The 12,958-nt window shown below is 53.0% G+C and overlaps 1 protein-coding gene across 1 annotated transcript in view; it reads right to left on the bottom strand.

Annotated features, from left to right (window-relative positions):
- Positions 1 to 9,359, bottom strand: part of UNC79 (unc-79 homolog, NALCN channel complex subunit) — a 137,658-nt gene extending 128,299 nt beyond the window's left edge. Inside the window, exon 1 of the mRNA XM_069951065.1 lies at positions 8,927 to 9,359. Within this exon, the coding sequence (XP_069807166.1) occupies positions 8,927 to 8,948 (22 nt within the window). The 5' untranslated portion in view covers positions 8,949 to 9,359. The remainder of the gene's footprint in view (positions 1 to 8,926) is intronic.
- Between the last annotated feature and the right edge of the window lie 3,599 nt (positions 9,360 to 12,958).

Genomic DNA, 12,958 nt, shown 5'->3' with positions numbered 1-12,958 from the left:
GTCTGTGCGGCGGAGTCTGTGTGGCGTGTCTGTAGCAGAGTCTGTGCGGGGGGTCTGTGTGGCGTGTCTGTAGAAGAGTCTGTGCAGCAGAGTCTGTGCGCGCGGGGGGGGTCTGTGTGGCATGTCTGTAGCAGAGTGTGCGGCGGAGTCTGTGTGGCGGAGTCCGTTTGGCAGGGTCTGTGCGGGGGGGGGGGTCTGTAGCAGAGTCTGTGTGGCGGAGTCTGTGCGGTGGGATCTGTGTGTCAGAGTCTGTGCGGCAGGGTCTGTGTGGGGGGGGTCTGTGCGGCAGGGTCTATAGCAGAGTCTGTGTGGCAGGGTCTATGCGGGGGGGATCTGTAGCAGAGTCTGTGTGGCGGAGTCTGTGCGGTGGGATCTGTGCAGCAGAGTCTGTGCGGCGGGTCTGTGTGGCGTGTCTGTAACGGAGTCTGTGTGGTGTGTCTGTAGCAGAGTCTGTGCAGCGGAGTCTGTGTTGCGTGTCTGCAGTGGAGTCTGTGTGGCGTGTCTGCAGCGGAGTCTGTGCAGCGGAGTCTGTGTTGCGTGTCTGCAGTGGAGTCTGTGCGGCGTGTCTGCAGTGGAGTCTGTGCGGCGTGTCTGCAGTGGAGTCTGTGCGGCGAGTCTGCAGTGGAGTCTGTGCGGCGTGTCTGCAGCGGAGTCTGTGCGGCGTGTCTGCAGCGGAGTCTGTGCGGCGTGTCTGCAGCGGAGTCTGTGCGGCGTGTCTGCAGCGGAGTCTGTGCGGCGTGTCTGCAGCGGAGTCTGTGCGGCGTGTCTGCAGCGGAGTCTGTGCGGCGTGTCTGCAGCGGAGTCTGTGTGGCAGAGTCTGTGCGGGGGGTCTGTAGCGGAGTCTGTGTGGCGTGTCTGCAGCGGAGTCTGTGTGGCGTGTCTGCAGCGGAGTCTGTGTGGCAGAGTCTGTGCGGGGGGTCTGTAGCGGAGTCTGTGTGGGGTGTCTGCAGCGGAGTCTGTGTGGCGTGTCTGCAGCGGAGTCTGTGTGGCGTGTCTGCAGCACAGTGTGTGGTGTGTCTGCAGCGGAGTCTGTGCGGCGGAGTCTGTGCGGCGTGTCTGCAGCGGAGTCTGTGCGGGGGGTCTGCAGCGGAGTCTGTGCGGCGTGTCTGTAGCGGAGTCTGTGCGGCGTGCCTGCAGCGGGGTCTCCATAACAGCAGTGAAAGAAAAGGAATTATGAGAGAAGAGGTCGGCTTTATACTGTAACATTACTGATCCTGCACAGTGAGATGTAAATGAGAACGCCAATGTCACCGGGTCAATCATCTGTGCACCTGATGGTGGGGGCGGCGGCGGAGTCTGTGCGGCGGAGTCCATTTGGCAGGGTCTGTGCGATGGGGTCTGTGCGATGGGGTCTGTAGCAGAGTCTGTGCGGCGTGTGTGTAGCGGAGTCTGTGCAGGGGGGGTCTGCGTGGCGGAGTCCGTTTGGCAGGGTCTGTGCGATGGGGTCAGTGCGGGGGGGTCTGTAGCAGAGTCTGTGTGGCGGAGTCTGTGCAGGGGGGTCTGCGTGGCGGAGTCCGTTTGGCAGGGTCTGTGCGATGGGGTCAGTGCGGGGGGGGTCTGTAGCAGAGTCTGTGCGGCGGAGTCTGTGCGGTGGGGGTGTCTGTAGCAGAGTCTGTGTGGCGTGTCTGTAGCAGAGTCTGTGCGGGGGGTCTGTGTGGCGTGTCTGTAGCAGAGTCTGTGCAGCAGAGTCTGTGCGCGGGGGGGGGGTCTGTGTGGCATGTCTGTAGCAGAGTGTGCGGCGGAGTCTGTGTGGCGGAGTCCGTTTGGCAGGGTCTGTGCGGGGGGGGGGGGGGTCTGTAGCAGAGTCTGTGTGGCGGAGTCTGTGCGGTGGGATCTGTGTGTCAGAGTCTGTGCGGCAGGGTCTGTGTGGGGGGGGTCTGTGCGGCAGGGTCTATAGCAGAGTCTGTGTGGCAGGGTCTATGCGGGGGGGATCTGTAGCAGAGTCTGTGTGGCGGAGTCTGTGCGGTGGGATCTGTGCGGCAGAGTCTGTGCGGCGGGTCTGTGTGGCGTGTCTGTAACGGAGTCTGTGTGGCGTGTCTGTAGCAGAGTCTGTGCAGCGGAGTCTGTGTTGCGTGTCTGCAGTGGAGTCTGTGTGGCGTGTCTGTAGCAGAGTCTGTGCAGCGGAGTCTGTGTTGCGTGTCTGCAGTGGAGTCTGTGTGGCGTGTCTGCAGCGGAGTCTGTGTGGCGTGTCTGCAGCGGAGTCTGTGTGGCGTGTCTGCAGCAGAGTCTGTGCAGCGGAGTCTGTGCGGCGTGTCTGCAGCGGAGTCTGTGCGGCGTGTCTGCAGCGGAGTCTGTGCGGCGTGTCTGCAGCGGAGTCTGTGCGGCGTGTCTGCAGCGGAGTCTGTGCGGCGTGTCTGCAGCGGAGTCTGTGCGGCGTGTCTGCAGCGGAGTCTGTGCGGCGTGTCTGCAGCGGAGTCTGTGCGGCGTGTCTGCAGCGGAGTCTGTGCGGCGTGTCTGCAGCGGAGTCTGTGCGGCGTGTCTGCAGCGGAGTCTGTGCGGCGTGTCTGCAGCGGAGTCTGTGCGGCGTGTCTGCAGCGGAGTCTGTGCGGCGTGTCTGCAGCGGAGTCTGTGCGGCGTGTCTGCAGCGGAGTCTGTGCGGCGTGTCTGCAGCGGAGTCTGTGCGGCGTGTCTGCAGCGGAGTCTGTGCGGCGTGTCTGCAGCGGAGTCTGTGCGGCGTGTCTGCAGCGGAGTCTGTGCGGCGTGTCTGCAGCGGAGTCTGTGCGGCGTGTCTGCAGCGGAGTCTGTGCGGCGTGTCTGCAGCGGAGTCTGTGCGGCGTGTCTGCAGCGGAGTCTGTGCGGCGTGTCTGCAGCGGAGTCTGTGCGGCGTGTCTGCAGCGGAGTCTGTGCGGCGTGTCTGCAGCGGAGTGTCTGCAGCGGAGTCTGTGCGGCGTGTCTGCAGCGGAGTCTGTGCGGCGTGTCTGCAGCGGAGTCTGTGCGGCGTGTCTGCAGCGGAGTCTGTGCGGCGTGTCTGCAGCGGAGTCTGTGCGGCGTGTCTGCAGCGGAGTCTGTGCGGCGTGTCTGCAGCGGAGTCTGTGCGGCGTGTCTGCAGCGGAGTCTGTGCGGCGTGTCTGCAGCGGAGTCTGTGCGGCGTGTCTGCAGCGGAGTCTGTGCGGCGTGTCTGCAGCGGAGTCTGTGCGGCGTGTCTGCAGCGGAGTCTGTGCGGCGTGTCTGCAGCGGAGTCTGTGCGGCGTGTCTGCAGCGGAGTCTGTGCGGCGTGTCTGCAGCGGAGTCTGTGCGGCGTGTCTGCAGCGGAGTCTGTGCGGCGTGTCTGCAGCGGAGTCTGTGCGGCGTGTCTGCAGCGGAGTCTGTGCGGCGTGTCTGCAGCGGAGTCTGTGCGGCGTGTCTGCAGCGGAGTCTGTGCGGCGTGTCTGCAGCGGAGTCTGTGCGGCGTGTCTGCAGCGGAGTCTGTGCGGCGTGTCTGCAGCGGAGTCTGTGCGGCGTGTCTGCAGCGGAGTCTGTGTGGCAGAGTCTGTGCGGGGGGTCTGTAGCGGTGTCTGTGTGGCGTGTCTGCAGCACAGTGTGTGGTGTGTCTGCAGCGGAGTCTGTGCGGCGGAGTCTGTGCGGCGTGTCTGCAGCGGAGTCTGTGCGGGGGGTCTGTAGCGGAGTCTGTGTGGCGTGTCTGCAGCGGAGTCTGTGTGGCGTGTCTGCAGCACAGTGTGTGGTGTGTCTGCAGCGGAGTCTGTGCGGCGGAGTCTGTGCGGCGTGTCTGCAGCGGAGTCTGTGCGGGGGGTCTGCAGCGGAGTCTGTGCGGCGTGTCTGTAGCGGAGTCTGTGCGGCGTGCCTGCAGCGGAGTCTGTGCGGCGTGCCTGCAGCGGAGTCTGTGCGGCGTGCCTGCAGCGGAGTCTGTGCGGCGTGCCTGCAGCGGAGTCTGTGCGGCGTGCCTGCAGCGGAGTCTGTGCGGCGTGCCTGCAGCGGAGTCTGTGCGGCGTGCCTGCAGCGGAGTCTGTGCGGCGTGCCTGCAGCGGAGTCTGTGCGGCGTGCCTGCAGCGGAGTCTGTGCGGCGTGTCTGCAGCGGAGTCTGTGCGGCGTGTCTGCAGCGGAGTCTGTGCGGTAAGTTCCACCTGCGATTGAAAAGCATGTCTCACACACACTCCGCCATCTGCCCAAAGAATTGACACCGCTAGAAATTCTGCCAAAGGGCCCTTGCACACGGAGCAATTCTCGAGGAATTGTAGCTGAAAGATTTCTGCTTGAAATTCCTCGCCTATTCTGCTCTGGCAGAATTTAAGCGGAATTTGGGCGGAATTTGAGCGGAATTTGAGCGGAATTCGAGCAGAAATCAAGCGGAATGCAAGCGGAATTACCAGCAGAATTCAAACCCCATTGACTTCTATAAGATTCCTCTAGCGGAATCCGCCCAAAGAATTGACATGTACATTCTTCGGGCGGAATGCGGATTCTGCGCGGAATCTGCGCGGAATTCCGGACGGAAATTTACTCTGTGTGCACGGGCAGTCGGAATTTCTATTGTTCTCTATGGAAAGAGCAATGTTGCATTTACACGGGCGGAATTCCACGCGGATTCCGCCCGCTTTTTATGGCGGAATTCGGGCGGAATTCCGCGAGAATTGCTCCGTGTGCACATACCCAAACTCTGTAGTGTGAACTGACCCTAGGAGTGGGAAGGATGAATCGTCCACCATCTATATGATAACACCAGATTGCTATATCTTCCCTATATACACACACGTCTCCCTCCCTCTGTATACCCCCCTATAGACACCTCTCCCTCTGTATACCCCCCTATATACACCTCTCCCTCTGTATACCCCCTTATATACACCTCTCTCTCTGTATACCCCCCTATATACACCTCTCCCTCTGTATACACCTCTCCCTCTGTATACCCCCTATATACACTCGTCTCCCTCTGTTTAACCCCCTATATACACACGTCTCTCTCTGTATACCCCCCTATATACACGTCTCTCTCTGTATACCGCCCTATATACACGTCTCTGTATACCCCCCTATAAACACGTCTCTCTGTATACCCCACTATATACACGTCTCCCTCTGTATACCCCCTATATACACCTCTCTCTCTGTATACCCCCCTATACACGTCTCTCTCTGTATACCCCCCTATATACACGTCTCTGTATACCCCCCTATATACACACGTCTCTCTCTGTATACCCCCCTATATACACTCGTCTCCCTCTGTATACCCCCCTATATACACACGTCTCTCTCTGTATACCGCCCTATATACACGTCTCTGTATCCCCCCCTATAAACACGTCTCTGTATACCCCTATATACACACGTCTCTCTCTGTATACCCCCCATATACACCTCTCTCTCTGTATACCCCCCTATATACACATCTCTGTATACCCCCCATATACACACGTCTCTCTCTGTATACCCCCCTATATACACGTCTCTCTCTGTATACCCCCTATATACACATCTCTGTATACCCCCCTATATACACACGTCTCTCTCTGTATACCCCCCTATATACACTCGTCTCCCTCTGTATACCCCCCTAAATACACACGTCTCTCTCTGTATACCCCCCTAAATACACACGTCTCTCTCTGTATACCCCCCTATATACACGTCTCTCTCTGTATACCCCCCTATATACACGTCTCTCTCTGTATACCCCCCTATATACACGTCTATCTCTGTATACCCCTATATACACACGTCTCTCTCTGTATACCCCCCTATATACTTGTCTCCCTCTGTATACCCCCCTATATACACGTCTCTGTATACCCCCCTATATACACACACGTCTCTCTCTGTATACCCTCCTATATACACTTGTCTCCCTCTGTATACCCCCTATATACACACGTCTCTCTCTGTATACCCCTATATACACGTCTCCCTCTGTATACCCCTATATACACACGTCTCCCTCTGTATACCCCCTATATACACACACGTCTCCCTCTGTATACCCCCTATATACACACGTCTCCCTCTGTATACCCCCCATATACACACGTCTCCCTCTGTATACCCCTATATACACACGTCTCCCTCTGTATACCCCCTATATACACACGTCTCTCTCTGTATACCCCCCTATATACACACGTCTCTCTCTGTATACCCCCCTATATACACACGTCTCTCTCTGTATACCCCCCTATACACACACGTCTCCCTCTGTATACCCCTATATACACACGTCTCCCTCTGTATACCCCCCTATATACACACGTCTCCCTCTGTATACCCCCCTATATACACACGTCTCTCTCTGTATACCCCTATATACACGTCTCTGTATATCCCCCTATATACACACGTCTCCCTCTGTATACCCCCCTATATACACACGTCTCCCTCTGTATACCCCCCTATATACACCTCTCTCTCTGTATACCCCCCTATATACACACATCTCCCTCTGTATACCCCCCTATATACACACGTCTCCCTCTGTATACCCCTATATACAGACGTCTCTCTCTGTATACCCCCTATATACACACGTCTCTCTCTGTATACCCCCCTATATACACACGTCTCTCTCTGTATACCCCCCTATATACACACGTCTCTCTCTGTATACCCCCCTATATACACACGTCTCTCTCTGTATACCCCCCTATATACACACGTCTCCCTCTGTATACCCCCCTATATACACACGTCTCTCTCTGTATACCCCCCTATATACACACGTCTCCCTCTGTATACCCCTATATACACACGTCTCTCTCTGTATACCCCTATATACACGTCTCTGTATATCCCCCTATATACACACGTCTCTCTCTGTATACCCCTATATACACACGTCTCTCTCTGTATACCCCTATATACACACGTCTCCCTCTGTATACCCCTATATACACACGTCTCCCTCTGTATACCCCTATATACACACGTCTCTCTCTGTATACCCCCCTATATACACACGTCTCCCTCTGTATACCCCCTATATACACACGTCTCCCTCTGTATACCCCTATATACACACGTCTCCCTCTGTATACCCCCCTATATACACACATCTCCCTCTGTATACCCCTATATACACGTCTCTCTCTGTATACCCCCCTATATACACGTCTCTCTCTGTATACCCCTATATACACGTCTCTCTCTGTATACCCCTATATACACGTCTCTGTATATCCCCCTATATACACACGTCTCTTTCTGTATACCCCTATATACACGTCTCTGTATATCCCCCTATATACACACGTCTCCCTCTGTATACCCCCCTATATACACACGTCTCCCTCTGTATACCCCCCTATATACACACGTCTCCCTCTGTATACCCCCTATATACACACGTCTCTCTCTGTATACCCCTATATACACACGTCTCTCTCTGTATACCCCTATATACACACGTCTCCCTCTGTATACCCCTATATACACACGTCTCCCTCTGTATACCCCTATATACACACGTCTCTCTCTGTATACCCCCCTATATACACACGTCTCCCTCTGTATACCCCCTATATACACACGTCTCCCTCTGTATACCCCTATATACACACGTCTCCCTCTGTATACCCCCCTATATACACACACGTCTCCCTCTGTATACCCCTATATACACACGTCTCCCTCTGTATACCCCCCTATATACACACACGTCTCCCTCTGTATACCCCTATATACACACGTCTCTCTCTGTATACCCCCCTATATACACACGTCTCCCTCTGTATACCCCCCTATATACACACACGTCTCTCTCTGTATACCCCCCTATATACACACGTCTCCCTCTGTATACCCCTATATACACACGTCTCCCTCTGTATACCCCTATATACACACGTCTCTCTCTGTATACCCCCTATATATACACACGTCTCTCTCTGTATACCCCCCTATATACACACGTCTCTCTCTGTATACCCCCCCATATACACACGTCTCCCTCTGTATACCCCCCTATATACACACGTCTCTCTCTGTATACCCCCCTATATACACACGTCTCTCTCTGTATACCCCTATATACACACGTCTCTCTCTGTATACCCCCCTATATACACACGTCTCTCTCTGTATACCCCTATATACACACGTCTCTCTCTGTATACCCCTATATACACACGTCTCCCTCTGTATACCCCCCTATATACACACGTCTCTCTCTGTATACCCCTATATACACACGTCTCTCTCTGTATACCCCCCTATATACACACGTCTCTCTCTGTATACCCCTATATACACGTCTCTCTCTGTATACCCCCCTATATACACACGTCTCTCTCTGTATACCCCTATATACACACGTCTCTCTCTGTATACCCCTATATACACACGTCTCCCTCTGTATACCCCCTATATACACACGTCTCTGTATACCCCCCTATATACACACGTCTCCCTCTGTATACCCCTATATACACACGTCTCCCTCTGTATACCCCCTATATACACACGTCTCTGTATACCCCCCTATATACACACACGTCTCTCTCTGTATACCCCCCTATATATACACATGTCTCTCTCTGTATACCCCTATATACACACGTCTCTCTCTGTATACCCCTATATACACACGTCTCCCTCTGTATACCCCCCTATATACACACACGTCTCCCTCTGTATACCCCCCTATATACACACGTCTCCCTCTGTATACCCCTATATACACACACGTCTCCCTCTGTATACCCCCTATATACACACGTCTCCCTCTGTATACCCCCCTATATATACACACGTCTCCCTCTGTATACCCCCCTATATACACACGTCTCCCTCTGTATACCCCCTATATACACACGTCTCCCTCTGTATACCCCTATATACACACGTCTCCCTCTGTATACCCCCCATATACACACGTCTCCCTCTGTATACCCCTATATACACACGTCTCCCTCTGTATACCCCTATATACACACACGTCTCCCTCTGTATACCCCTATATACACGTCTCTGGCGGCAGCACCGCGGACAGCGCACTCACACTGCTCGGCTTTGGTAGACATGGCGTCCAGCTGGAGGCGTCTGGCGCACGGATCCGTGGTGCTGGAGGCGGCCGTGCTCTCCCCGGCTCCCGGTCACTAGTTCGGGCCCTGACACCCGGAGCAGCGGGGCCGCGGGATCAGCGGAGACATCGGGGGCCACCGAGGAGAAGCGAGGCCGCATCCATCCGCATCAGCAGCAGAGGGGCGGGGCGTACAGCAGCCAATCCGGGAGCGAGGAGCGAGCGATGCTGCTGACAGGATGAGGCGCCATAGACGGTGTATCCGTGTCTGTACTACCTCTGTATACCGCCGTGACACGTACGCCGCCTTCTATGTCATATACGGTGTCCGTGTAACGCCTGAGGGGAGACTGACCAAACCGACCGACAAGCCACGGCAATGGTAACAGCAACCAATTGGATTCCACCTTTCCTGTCACGAGGGGACGTGGTGGAGAAATGCTGATTGGTTGCTATGGGCAATTCCTCATATTGATGCAAAGTCAATGAGAAGCCCATTCCCCCCCAGCAACCAATCAGATTCCAACTTTCATATCAGGACGTGAACTCGGAATTAAAAGCTGCGTCCTGATTGGTTGCCAGCCATGGTCAATTCCTCACAATCATATGATGTGTGGGAGAGTTCCTCCAATCAGATTCCAAGCTCATATCATAAGGAGAATTGGTGAAATCTGCATTCTGATTGGTTACTATGGGCAATTTCTCACACAGATGTAACGTGCTGGAGATTGCTTTTCCCTCAGTAACCAATCAGATGCTGCCTCTTACAGCCGGTGTGAAAGCTGCTCCCTGCTTGGTTGCTATGGCAATGCCCCACATTTCTCAGGACCCCTCCGCCATATTGTAGAGATCTTACTTGTTGACTTCACAGGCCATGGTGCCTGGTGACTGTCTTGGCCTCTGGCAGCTGTAGGTTTGTTACAGTGTATCAGTGTAGACAGTGAAGCAGGATGGATGGAAGTATGACAGATGCCCATGTGTAAAATAAAGCGATAAAATCCCTTATTTACACAAAAAAAATGCTATAAAAATCCAGTCTCCCATCTGTGCAACAGGTGAAGCAGCCACATAGCGCCCCCACAGGACCAGCCCAACTATCTACAGCAGTGCCCCAAGTCAGTGCCCCTCCAGCTGCTGCAAAACTAGAGGGTGTCTGAGGGGAGCTACTGTCAGTATATACAGTGAGTACACAGGGAGCTGCTGTCAGTATATACAGTGAGTACAGGGAGCTGCTGTCAGTATATACAGTGAGTACAGGGAGCTGCTGTCACTATATACAGTGAGTACACAGGGAGCTACTGTCAGTATATACAGTGAGTACACAGGGAGCTGCTGTCAGTATATACAGTGAGTACAGGGAGCTGCTGTCAGTATATACAGTGAGTACACAGGGAGCTGCTGTCAGTATATACAGTGAGTACAGGGAGCTGCTGTCAGTATATACAGTAAGTACAGGGAGCTGCTGTCACTATATACAGTGAGTACAGGGAGCTGCTGTCAGTATATACAGTGAGTACACAGGGGGCTGCTGTCAGTATATATAGTGAGTACAGGGAGCTACTGTCAGTATATACAGTGAGTACAGGGAGCTGCTGTCAGTATATACAGTGAGTACACAGGGAGCTGCTGTCAGTATATACAGTGAGTACACAGGGAGCTGCTGTCAGTATATACAGTGAGTACACAGGGGTCTGCTGTCAGTATATACAGTGAGTACAGGGAGCTGCTGTCAGTATATACAGTGAGTACAGGGAGCTGCTGTCAGTATATACAGTTAGTACAAGGAGCTGCTGTCAGTATATACAGTGAGTACACAGGGAGCTGCTGTCAGTATATACAGTGAGTACACAGGGAGCTGCTGTCAGTATATACAGTAAGTACAGGGAGCTGCTGTCAGTATATACAGTGAGTACAGGGAGCTACTGTCAGTATATACAGTGAGTACAGGGAGCTGCTGTCAGTATATACAGTGAGTACAGGGAGCTACTGTCAGTATATACAGTGAGTACACAGGGAGCTGCTGTCAGTATATACAGTAAGTACAGGGAGCTGCTGTCAGTATATACAGTGAGTACAGGGAGCTGCTGTCAGTATATACAGTGAGTACACAGGGAGCTGCTGTCAGTATATACAGTGAGTACACAGGGAGCTGCTGTCAGTATATACAGTGAGTACAGGGAGCTGCTGTCAGTATATACAGTGAGTACAGGGAGCTGCTGTCAGTATATACAGTGAGTACATGGAACTGCTGTCAGTATATACAGTGAGTACACAGGGAGCTGCTGTCAGTATATACAGTGAGTACAGGGAGCTGCTGTCAGTATATACAGTGAGTACAGGGAGCTGCTGTCAGTATATACAGTGAGTACACAGGGAGCTGCTGTCAGTATATACAGTGAGTACACATGGAGCTGCTGTCAGTATATACAGTGAGTACACAGGGAGCTGCTGTCAGTATATACAGTGAGTACAGGGAGCTGCTGTCAGTATATACAGTGAGTACAGGGAGCTGCTGTCAGTATATACAGTGAGTACAGGGAGCTGCTGTCAGTATATACAGTGAGTACACAGGGAGCTGCTGTCAGTATATACAGTGAGTACACATGGAGCTGCTGTCAGTATATACAGTGAGTACACATGGAGCTGCTGTCAGTATATACAGTGAGTACACAGGGAGCTGCTGTCAGTATATACAGTGAGTACAGGGAGCTGCTGTCAGTATATACAGTGAGTACACATGGAGCTGCTGTCAGTATATACAGTGAGTACACAGGGAGCTGCTGTCAGTATATACAGTGAGTACAGGGAGCTGCTGTCAGTATATACAGTGAGTACACAGGGAGCTGCTGTCAGTATATACAGTGAGTACACAGGGAGCTGCTGTCAGTATATGCAGTGAGTACACAGGGAGCTGCTGTCAGTATATACAATGAGTACACAGGGAGCTGCTGTCAGTATATACAGTGAGTACATGGAGCTGCTGTCAGTATATGCAGTGAGTACAGGGAGCTGCTGTCAGTATTTACAGTGAGTACACAGGGAGCTACTGTCAGTATATACAGTGAGTACACAGGGAGCTGCTGTCAGTATATACAGTGAGTACAGGGAGCCGCTGTCAGTATATACAGTGAGTACACATGGAGCTGCTGTCAGTATATACAGTGAGTACAGGGAGCTGCTGTCAGTATATACAATGAGTACACAGGGAGCTGCTGTCAGTATATACAGTGAGTACAGGGAGCCGCTGTCAGTATATACAGTGAGTACACACGGAGCTGCTGTCAGTATATACAGTGAGTACACAGGGAGCTGCTGTCAGTATATACAGTGAGTACAGGGAGCTGCTGTCAGTATATACAGTGAGTACAGGGAGCTGCTGTCAGTATATACAATGAGTACACAGGGAGCTGCTGTCAGTATATACAGTGAGTACAGGGAGCTGCTGTCAATATATACAGTGAGTACAGGGAGCTGCTGTCAGTATATACAGGGAATACACAGGGAGCTGCTGTCAGTATATACAGTAAGTACACAGGGAGCTGCTGTAAGTATATACAGTGAGTTCAGGGAGCTGCTGTCAGTATATACAGTGAGTACAGGGAGCTGCTGTCAGTATATACAGTAAGTACACAGGGAGCTGCTGTCAGTATATACAGTGAGTACACAGGGAGCTGCTGTCAGTATATACAGTGAGTACAGGGAGCCGCTGTCAATATTTACAATAAGTACAGGGAGCTGCTGTCAGTATATACAATGAGTACACAGGGAGCTGCTGTCAGTATATACAATGAGTACACAGGGAGCTGCTGTCAGTATATACAGTGAGTACAGGGAGCTGCTGTCAGTATATACAGTGAGTACACAGGGAGCTGCTGTCAGTATATACAGTGAGTACAGGGAGCTGCTGTCAGTATATACAGTGAGTACAGGGAGCTGCTGTCAGTATATACAATGAGTACACAGGGAGCTGCTGTCAGTATATACAGTGAATACAGGGAGCTGCTGTCAGTA

Source organism: Dendropsophus ebraccatus, chromosome 13 (genome assembly GCF_027789765.1).
Source record: "Dendropsophus ebraccatus isolate aDenEbr1 chromosome 13, aDenEbr1.pat, whole genome shotgun sequence".
Taxonomy (NCBI): domain Eukaryota; kingdom Metazoa; phylum Chordata; class Amphibia; order Anura; family Hylidae; genus Dendropsophus; species Dendropsophus ebraccatus.
This window is presented reverse-complemented; position numbering and strand designations above follow the sequence as displayed.